At 33.7% G+C, this 11851-nt stretch overlaps 1 protein-coding gene across 1 annotated transcript; it reads right to left on the bottom strand.

The window, feature by feature from the left end:
- Positions 1 to 260: 260 nt before the first annotated feature.
- On the bottom strand, positions 261 to 3260 carry LOC113080631 (uncharacterized). Its single transcript, XM_026252794.1, has 3 exons — positions 3221 to 3260; positions 1384 to 1698; positions 261 to 682 (listed from the first exon to the last, which is right to left on the bottom strand). Exons 1-3 carry the CDS (start codon positions 3258 to 3260, stop codon positions 261 to 263), a joined length of 777 nt encoding a protein of 258 aa, XP_026108579.1.
- Between the last annotated feature and the right edge of the window lie 8591 nt (positions 3261 to 11851).

Genomic DNA, 11851 nt, shown 5'->3' with positions numbered 1-11851 from the left:
CGCTTGAAGTAAACCACACCAGCAACGAACAGAAGAAGAAGAAGAAGAAGAAGAACAACAACAACAGCAACAACTGCAACAACAACTGAAGACAATCCTGAATCTGGAACATCTTTGACAGACAGAAAGACAGACAGATTTGACTGATTTGATCAAAATCTTTGACTGATATTTACACTTTCTGTCCCTGGATCATCAGTGTTGCTTGATTTTAACTGATAAATAAACCTGGCATTGTTTTTAAAGATCAATCCACTTTCTCATTTAGTGGACCTAAAAATATAGTGGACCCTAAAAATATTGAACTGTATTCTAAAATAAAAAGGGAACATGCACTGAATGACGAGATGATACTCACCAGAGACAGTAAGAGTGAAACTCCTCATGATGCTGAATCTGCTGCTGATGATCTGTAGTGTATATTCTCCAGAGTCTGTGATTCTTGTGTTTGTGATGATCAGAGATCCAGTCTGATTAACCTTCAGTCTGTCTCTGTATCTCTCTTTACACTGAACATCTGAACAGATCTCACGCTGATCTCCAGTGATTTCAGCGATGAGAGAGTCATTAAAATACCATCTCATCACATCAGTTAAGTTTTTTATTACATGAGTGTCTAAAGTAACAGATTCTCCCTCCTTCACTGACTTTCTCTTGATTTCATCTCGTTCAGCAGCAGAAAACACCTGAAACACAAACAAACTGATGATGGAGGTACGACAACAATCAAACAAAAGAAAGGGGGAAAAAATTACACAACATTGTGTTACATTTTGCATAATTTTCAGTTTGAAAATCCTTTATCCATTTTTGCTCATCACAGACTTATTTTACATAAAATCCTCAATTAAATGTAAGAGAAGATAAGAGTCTCATGAGAAACTATCAAGTGCAGCTCATGAACTAAAAGAAAAGCTCACTAAAAGTTTGTTTTTATGATAGATGCACTTGCATTGTATTAACATTTCTATTAAAAACAATCTTTTAGCAATGAAGATCATCAGTCACCAATCACAGAAATGATGCTAAGAGTCAAAGATATTAAAATGGGCAACTGTCACTAATCTAAAGAGTTTTGTTCACAAATGTCCTTTAACAGTGTGATAACTAAAAGAAATCTACTTTCATAGGAATAAAAGAGAAATAAAGTTGAGCAGAAAGTTCTTAGCTTTGCATTTGTGGCAGTTGTTTTTTGGTTATGTTTTTTTCATTGAATGCAATAGTCAATCTTGGCAAAGGCTTTTCTTTGATATCTGTTAGCATCTATCACCATTTGCACTAAAATATTTTAGTATTGCAGTTTAAACTTGACACAAAAACACAACACACAAAAACTGATGTGATTTAAACACAGATAACCTGTCTTTAAATTTATAAACGACTCACCATCTACAGTAACACTAAAGATATTGTCAGTGTTGAGGGTGGTGTTCTTCAGTTTATAAAGTCCAGAGTCTGTGATTGTGATGTTCATGATGGTCAGAGATCCAGTCTGATTGTCCAGCTTCAGTCTGTCTCTGAATCTCTCTTTACACTCAACATCTTCACAGATCTTCTGTTTGTCTTCATTAATTATAGCTAGGCGATCTTCTCCAAAATACCATATCATTATGTCTTGTTGGTTCATTTGAACACCAGTGTGTAACGTCACTGTATCTCCCTCCATCACTGACACATCTGAATCAACAGCAAAAGCACCTGAAGAAGAACAAAACAGTTCATTACAAATCATTCCTGGAACAGTGCGACAAAAATATTAAACATGAAAATAATGTGAATATCTGTAATCAAATTGTGATGCATGGATGGATTTTGCACCCGATAAAAACTTTCTTAACTGTCCCCAGGTTTAAGATATGTCTTTGCGTGCCATGTAGGGTGAATACTGGTAAAGTGGGACACTTTCTGATAATTTATATTCTGCATACCTTTTTATTATGATCCAAATGTCTTAGCCGCTCATATGATACTATTCTAAATAGCTTAGGAGCTCTACTATACTATAGACAATAAAAAAGAAAGAAACATTAAATACAGGATGGATGACTCTTCCTCAAACACACAATGACCCCAAACCAAATTTTTCAAGGCGCTACTGTCAAACTGGGACACCTTTATTGGAAAACTGGGACACTTAAAACACATTCAGTTGTTATTCAAGTGTAGGCCTTATAAATTAAATACACAATAACAATATAAACAACAACAACAATAATATAAACATAACTTTTTTTAAGAAGGGGTGCGGGTACAGCAAATTCAACCCACCCCCTCCCTCGCCTGCACACAAAATTTTATATTGGGTTAAATTTATTTCATACAAATAAAAAATAAAATAAAATAAATAACCTTCATTAACAGAGAGAGCTGAGATTTTTTTTATATCTTAAGTAACCCGCTCTGTCTAGTCTGTCGGTCTCCGTGCCCTCTTTGCTTCGCGATTTTCCTCTGCGTGAGAAAATGGATGTGTGGTGTGAGAGCGTGTGAAAAGTGATAACTGCGTGTGTCTCACGATAAATGCGTGAGAGCTGGCGTAGTTTAAGTCAGTCTTTGTTGAAATATCTAGTTAACTAACTAAATGTATGAGGGACATATAAAAAGGTAACTCTATTCCTCCATTAGAATGACTTGAATGGCTGTCCCAGTTTGCCAGTAATACCCTGTCCCAATTTAACAATATGCTATTGGCAAACTGGGACAGTGTCAAAATCGCCATAAAAAAAACCCCAAGAAGATTAATATGAATGTGATTTTTAAAAATTCTGATTCACCATTACATCCTATAACAAAATATGTAACAATTATAAATGATCCATGAGTTGTTTTATTTTTATAACCTTAACATTATTTATCCCAGAATGCTATGTATGTCATTTTACTTACCATCCCAGTTCACTGCAAGGTTGTTAAATATGATGTGCCACACCCCGGAAGTGATATCATAGCCACAGAATTTTTTTTTTTAATCAAATACTTGCTACTGATGAGCTCAGTGTTGATTTTTAGTTTTAAAAAAAAGCATATCCATGTAAAGATATAAATTATCAAGCTTAACTGTCCCACTTTACCAGTATTCAACCTATATTAGATACGTTCATGTTGACAGTAGGCCTATGGCTAATTTTACAGCTATCCGAAATAATATTTCTGCTTAGAGCCATATTGGATGTCAAAAATATTTTAATTTATAGAATAAAGATCGTGAAATACTTTTCAAAACCTTTGATTCTGGCGTCAAAAAAGACCTCATAAAAGGACATCTAGGACTATAACAACACGACTTGCGCTATTATTCACCATTTAAAATAGCTGAACTGATTAAAATAAAATGCTCCCTCAAATTCCTCTTTTCTTCCTCGTAAAAATGAACTATTACAGGGATCTATGATAACGATTTCATTAACTATGATAGTGATAACAAATAAAAAATGATGGGTTTAATCGGAGAATTTAAAACATAAAAAAAATAAAGTCTTACCGCACACGAAGAACAGGCATACACCTAACGTCAGGGAAAAACTAAATCTATTCATCACTTTTTCGTTGAAAAAGAAGGCAGATTTTACAGAAGTCAAAATGTCGGACCCAAAAGTGAAAGTAACAGGGCCTTAGATCTATTGAGTGAGAAAAAAAAAAAACTATTCCAATTCAAGCGCTGTGTCGAAGCCTTCGTTCGTGTTTTGCCAATTTGATCTTCGATATTATGAGGCTCTTTGGCGGTTCTAGGTGAGGATTATATGTGACTAATGAACCGAGGCGTCGACTCGGGGCTACCGCGAACAAGCGAGACACTTTCCGCGAACACCCAAGCAGCGGCGAATCACGGCACCTGTAGCAGTCGATTCGGTTCCCTTCTGGAATTCCTGTTTCCCCTCGGGTTGCCAGATCAGTGTAATAAACCCAACCAAATAGTTATTCAAACATATCCCCAAAGTAGCCTAAATTCCGTGGATTTGGCAACACTGTCGCACGCAAATACAGCAAACACACCTGGATGAAAGCAAAAAGGGACAAATCTCTTGCTACACTGCAGCATAGTAAAATGATCCCCACACTCCGTTTATGTTCTATTGTTTTTTATTCATCTTGCAATTGTTCCTTTATTTTTGTCTTATGTCCAAGTTTTTGCAGTTTAATTTTTCCATTGCAAATTAGTGTAATCTGTCCATGCTGACGTCCAAACTCAGGGTATTATATTACTGTTTCCATATAGAGCAACAGTACATTTGAACTAATATTCTATTTGATTAATCTGTTTACCTTCGTACTGATAACAGTGGAATATAGTTTTTCATATGTCAAACCTATATGAGGAAATTCTAAATGACAAAACTCAAGGTGTTTATACATTTGTCTTAAAAAAAAAGAGCAGAAATATTTCATTTGCAGATGTTCCTCCAGTTTCCAAGTTGATGGTAAGCAAAGTATTTTAACTGATAACTTCTCTACACTGACACGTTTTCTCATAGTAAAGTGTGATACACCAAAACAAAAAGTCAGTGCTTGTCAAGATACTTAACTGACTTAAAGCAACTAGCACATTGACAATGACCTGTTTTCTAATTTCAGTTTAAATGGGTGCATTCCTTCAATTGGGCCTTTAGAACCTCATTGCAGGTTATTTGTTTAGATTTTAACAATACAGCTATTTCAATAGATGGCCAACTTGACCACATCTCCTCAAAAAACAATGTAAAAATTAGAAGAAAAGTGGTTGCTGGACAACAAGAGGCCTGACAATTTTAATTTTAGAATTAGAAAAAAGCAAGCTTGCCATTTCAGCTGGATTCTACTGGCCTGGAATGGGGAGAACGTTGATAAATGGTTAAAAAGGCTACTAAAAATTTTCGTTTTCAACATTGCTGTGAGACATAAACTGATTATGTTAACAGCAAGGATGAATTTAGTGGGAAAAGTCACCACCTGGACCAACAATGTAAATGAGTACATTTATTGACCATTACAAAAAATAGCCTATGTTATTTAAAGTACTGCATTACTTTATTTCACAGGTTTGGGGCAACAAAGATCATTCTTTCTGACTAAGGCACAGAGTCTGTTAACCAGGTTTATAGTTTATTGAATAAAGGGGAAAAAATCACTATGAATTAAAATTTTCATGTGTGAATAGCGTTCTGATTTATACACAACATTTATGGTTCATTGTATACTCGTTCTAATGTATGTTTTGCACACACCACACACAAATATTTTTTAAGCTTTAAGTGCATACATAAATACAACAACAGCAAGGCATATAATAAAAAAGTAAAAATAAATTAGCATAAATGAATAAGTATACGACAGTATAAAACAGAATAGCCAAAGCCTCAAGCATCACATTGTAATCGGTAATAAATCTGATTGAAAAAAAAAGGAAATACATTTCAAGTTGAAAATCCTCTCGTCATAAAACTATTTTCAAGTTTAGGATTTAGGACGGTATTTTGAACCATTTGACTTGCCGTACATCCAGTCGTGCTTCTTGCGCACGCTAGTTCTGATCGTAACTTGGCAACTACGCAAGAATTATAGTATGTTTGCGTAAAGGGGAACATAAGCACTATTCGGACGGGACTAGTTTTCTAAACTACGTTTGAGTTTCGATTCTTACCACCTGACGTCTGTGATTTTCATGTACCAATTCGGACGGGACTAGTATCTCTGTGTTTATTACAGAGGTGGGAGGGTCTGATTTGATCACGCGCTCTGTATGCGTGCATTGCATTCATTCAGAATGATTGCCTTAGTATTACACAATAAATACTAAATGGCTAGTATAACAAAACCATGTTAATGTGTGGTTCCTTTAGTTTAACTTGCTTTCCTTTTTTTTATTAAATGTAATTAAAACATTATGTAACTGAGTACATAAATGAACGTGACTAATCTTACCCGATGCTGATATTACCGGTATTAACATATTGCCAGTATTAACAGTTTACGCGATCTTGCTCTTGATTTTATTATTTGTATTTTTTTTATTATTATTTATTTGCCGCTAAGCAAATATATCAAACATCCGCGCGGTAAGAGCATCTACGGTAATTCACGTTGGCCAAAACACACAAGGAAACGCGTTGTGAAATAAAATATCAGCGGCAATCACAGACATTCGCATTCGGACGGGATTAGTTTTCTCAGAGGATCACTGAGTTTGCTGAAAAACGGTAGGTAATTTGCTCTGGAATTATCACAGAGGTTGTGTGAGAAAAACACAGACGTGGCAGATTCGGACGGGATTAAAATCACCAAGTACGTCTGTGAAACGCAGATTTCTCTAACGACCCCCTGTAAAACTAGTCCCATTCCGAGGGGAACAGAATCGACTGCTACACCTCGCCTCGAAATCAGATTTCTTAATTTAGCGCCTGATAAAAATGCCTACAAAATCATGTTTTAACTACGTTATAATTACCATTAATTTCTGTATTAGTTAATAATAGTAAACAATTGCTTTGCAAAATGATTCATGGTTTCGAAGCGCTCGACATAGCACACGCTGGTGACACAGGGGGTTCGTGAAAAATCGGCAGCTGTCAGCAGGAAGTGAACTGTCTATGGTAAAACCCTCATTGGCCGCTCGACAGCACGTCAACGTCGCCGCCATATTGGAACGGGCAACTTTAACATAAGGGCAATAACATAAAAAAATGAATTAAAAAAATGCTTAAAAAAGAAGAAAATCTATTAAAAATCACATATGTAGACTAATACAAATACAAATTATTCAAAGAATAGATTTAAGGCATTTTTTTGGCTTTGTCAATTATTATTTCTTTTAAATCACTCAGAGGTTTAAATGTTGATATTTGATTCATTTGAAGTCATCATTGTGGTGGAAAGTGTTTGGTTTAGTTGGGATCTTTGTCCAGTTACCTTTTGTGTTAGCTTGTCTCTTGATGCTGTATCGGTGTATTTTAAAATGCTGTTTTTGTGGTGAAAAAAGACAAAGTTTAACTGAGCTCAGGTGTTATCAGATGTTTTTTGTTGATGAGAAAGTGATTTTTTTAACAGGCACCAAGAGCAAAATACTTTTGAAGATGGACAAAATTAATACGTTTGAAATATTTAGAGTAAAAGAAATAAGTACACTCACACAAACAGAATTCTAGATTTAGCATATGCATCACAAGAACGGTGACCAACAAAAGCAAGCGTGTAAAGAGCTCCATAGCACAAACTCATCCTTATTTTCCAGCCTTTTTTGTTCGACATGATCTGTTTTTTTTTGTTTTGTTTTTTTGTTTTTAAGTAAGTACATTATTTTATCTACAAGGTTTCTATCCATATTTATTTTATATTTTCTCCTCTGGATAGACAGTATATTTATTTTATATTTTCTCCTCTGGATAGACAGTATATTTATTTTATATTTTCTCCTCTGGATGGTCAGTATATTTATTTTATATTTTCTCCTCTGGATTGACATATATTTATTTTATATTTTCTCCTCTGGATTGACATATATTTATTTTATATTTTCTCCTCTGGATGGACATATATTTATTTTATATTTTCTCCTCTGGATGGACATATATTTATTTTATATTTTCACCTCTGGATGGACATATATTTATTGTATATTTTCTCCTCTGGATAGACATATATTTATTGTATATTTTCTCCTCTGGATTGACATATATTTATTTTATATTTTCTCCTCTGGATTGACATATATTTATTTTATATTTTCTCCTCTGGATTGACATATATTTATTTTATATTTTCACCTCTGGATTGACATATATTTATTTTATATTTTCTCCTCTGGATTGACATATATTTATTTTATATTTTCTCCTCTGGATAGACATATATTTATTTTATATTTTCTCCTCTGGATTTACATATATTTATTTTATATTTTCTCCTCTGGATAGACATATATTTATTTTATATTTTCTCCTCTGGATATACATATATTTATTTTATATTTTCTCCTCTGAATAGACATATATTTATTTTATATTTTCTCCTCTGGATAGACATATATTTATTTTATATTTATATTTATTTTATGACATATATTTATTTTATATTTTCTCCTCTGGATAGACATATATTTATTTTATATTTTCACCTCTGGATAGACATATATTTATTTTATAATTTCTCCTCTGGATAGACATATATTTATTTTATATTTTCTCCTCTGGATAGACATATATTTCTTTTATATTTTCACCTCTGGATAGACATATATTTATTTTATAATTTCTCCTCTGGATTGACATATATGTATTTTATATTTTCTCCTCTGGATGGACAGTATATTTATTTTATATTTTCTCCTTTGGATTGACATATATTTATTTTATATTTTCACCTCTGGATGGACAGTATATTTATTTTATATTTTCACCTCTGGATAGACAGTATATTTATTTTATATTTTCTCCTCTGGATAGACAGTATATTTATTTTATATTTTCACCTCTGGATGGACAGTATATTTATTTTATATTTTCACCTCTGGATAGACATATATTTATTTTATAATTTCTCCTCTGGATTGACATATATGTATTTTATATTTTCTCCTCTGGATGGACAGTATATTTATTTTATATTTTCTCCTCTGGATTGACATATATTTATTTTATATTTTCACCTCTGGATGGACAGTATATTTATTTTATATTTTCACCTCTGGATAGACAGTATATTTATTTTATATTTTCTCCTCTGGATAGACAGTATATTTATTTTATATTTTCACCTCTGGATGGACAGTATATTTATTTTATATTTTCACCTCTGGATGGACATATATTTATTTTACCACTATAATGGTGACACACAAATTGTGATTTTCTCGTTTGGTGAGTCTGCTTGTTAACATCAGGTGTCTTCAATAATGGTCAATCATGAACCAGTTAATTTCGTAGTTATCTCATTAACTTCAACTCTGCTTCAGTGTTTTACTTTTAACACTGCTTCGGAGTTTATATGACTCCACAGACTCCACACTCAGAGTGTTAAATTAACACTGGAGATTTTACTGTGACAGAGAAGAGAAGTGGTCCAAGAACTGAGCCCTGAGGCACCCCAGTAGTTAGATGTTGAGACTTGGACACCTCACCTCTCCAAGATACTTTGAAGGATCTATCTGATAGGTAAGACTCAAACCATTGAAGTGTGGTTCCTGAGATGCCTTTTGCCAGTAGCGTTGATAGGAGGATCTGGTGGTTAACCGTGTCAAAAGCAGCGGACAGATCAAGCAGGATAAGTACTGAAGATTTGGATTCTGCTCTTGCCAGTCTTAGAGCTTCAACAACTGAGAGCAAGGCCGTCTCAGTTGAACATCCACTTCTGAAGCCAGATTGGTTGCTGTCAAGGAGGTTGTTGTGTGTGAGAAATGTGGAGACTTGTATGAACACAAAATAACTTTAAAAACACAAAGTAACTTTAATAACACAAAGTAACTTTACATAAGCTTGTATTAAACTTATATTTGTGCATATACAGTACTGTATGTGTGTGATGTTGCAAGTTCACATCTTTTCTAATGTTTATTTGAAGTAGCCTAATTCTAACAACAGATATATTTTTTAGACATTCTTGTTTACAATTTTGAAAGTCACACTGAAAAGCTAAAAAGCATAGCATGCATTCATTACAATCCAGTTTAAAATCTGAACTGTGACTCTGATTTAACCATTTTTGATGGATTAATTTTATCTCACTGATAAGCAGTTCTGTGTAGGCATCAGTTGTGAGCTTCATGGCAGTAGGACAGGAAGAAGCCGCTTCATCTACAAATTAAAAATACATCTAACAAATGGCCACTTGTATGCAGAAGCTGTCTGGCCCCCTCAACAGATCAAAGCTTGTTTCTGAAGAAAACCAACCACAGCTGGTTTCAGATTGACTCAGAAAATGAGCTGCTGTCACACCTCAGACTGATGATACTATTGTAACAACTGAATGATCATAAAACCATTTAAAACTATTTATTTCTTTATTAAATTCAGTTTGACTATTAATCATATGAAAAATATTTTACTCTTCCAAGCATATATATATATATATATATAAGTAAAACCATTAATGTTAAATGATAAAAACTTTTTAAATTTGTATAAAGACTTTTTGATAAAGCGTATCCCACCATTAATAATTAAAATTAACTTAAATGTTTTTGGCCTATATTATATGTAACTATGCACTGATTGATTAATTTACTGTGTGCGTGTGTGTTTGTATGCGTGCACTGGGAGGGTCAGACTCTGTCGGAGGAGGTTTCAAACACCAGATGAGGTTTGAGGGTTTAGCAGCAGATAGTTTTATTAGATCAAACTCTGAACTGTTAAAGAAAATGTTTCATGTGCTTGTTTTTCTCTGTTTGTGCTGGTGGCGTTTGATTGGTAAGTTATAAAAATGATTTTTACAGCTTCCTTTTTATTTCAGAGATATAAAACATTAAATGATCTTCATTTGCTGCTCTTCCCTGATGAAACAAATCAAACTGAGATATTTGACCTGGATTCAGGTCTCATTTCAGTGATCCTGTTTAGTGACCTAAATAAATGTGTTGTTCCAATCAGCCATTATTAACTTTACATGCCATTTCACATATATATTTTGCTGTACAGGAGATAACTTTAAAATAATTTAAAGACCAAATTACTCAAATATGTCAACGTTTTATGTTGCATCTCTCCTGCTGTTATTAATTTCACATTTAAAGATTGCAAGCTGATTACATAATTACATTTGCAAATTTAAAGTTAACAAATCTCTTGTTTGTTTTCTGCAGGTGTGTTTGGTTCTGAGACAAATGAAATACAGTCAGTGATGGAGGGAGATTCAGTCACTCTGAACACTGATTTTACTAAAATACTTGAAGAAGATGACATAATGTGGAATTTCGGAGCTGAAAACTCTCTGATCGCTAAATAAACAGAGCCTCTGGAATCTTCTTCACATATAATGATGTTCTTGACGGGAGATTCAGAGACAGACTGAATCTGGACAGACAGACTGGATCTCTGACCATCACAAACATCACAACTCAACACACTGGAGAATATAAACTAGAGATCATTGCAGCTAAACTCTCATCAAAAACATTCAGTGTTTCTGTCTATAGTGAGTAGCATTTGCCTTATTTGTAATATCTTTATTAAATGTATATTCCAGATTAAATTCACATTAAGCTCAATCCACAGCACAAAGTTGATTTTTTTTCTCACCCACAATAGAACCATGTCAATATGCATATTGTTTATATCTATAGCTGTAATAATGAAACTATATACAAGTATATAATACATAATGAGTATTTTAAAGTGTACAGAACAGCCCTATTCACTGACATTGTCTTCATATATAAATTGCAATGTTTAATCATTTTATAGTTTGAAATGAAACACTAAAAACACTACACCAAGATTGTTGCTCATGTTGCTACATGCATTTGTCCATGTTTCTGTTTATACTCTTGTTTTTCAGCTCGCCTGCCAACTCCGAACATTATAAGAGATTTTTCTCAAAATGTTTCATCTTCATCTTCATCACAGCAGAATTGTTCATTGTTGTGTTCAGTGGTGACTGTGAGTCATGTGACTCTCTCCTGGTACAAAGGAAACAGTTTATTGTTCAGCATCAGTGTGTCTGATCTCAGCATCAGTCTCTCTCTACCTCTGGAGGTGGAATATCAGGATAATAATACCTATAGTTGTGTGGTGAACAATCCCATCAGCACCCAGACTCAATATCTGAACATCACTCAACACTGTCAGATTCACTCAGGTACGTCACCGGTGATACTTTTGGTGATATATAGTGGTGGTGTTTCATAGTGTTTGTTGTAGAGCAAACAGACAGATTCACACTAATGGCTCAT

This window comes from Carassius auratus, unplaced genomic scaffold (genome assembly GCF_003368295.1).
Source record: "Carassius auratus strain Wakin unplaced genomic scaffold, ASM336829v1 scaf_tig00031891, whole genome shotgun sequence".
In the NCBI taxonomy this organism is placed as follows: domain Eukaryota; kingdom Metazoa; phylum Chordata; class Actinopteri; order Cypriniformes; family Cyprinidae; genus Carassius; species Carassius auratus.
The sequence above is the reverse complement of the archived record's forward strand: the minus strand, read 5'-3'. Positions and strand labels throughout refer to the sequence as shown.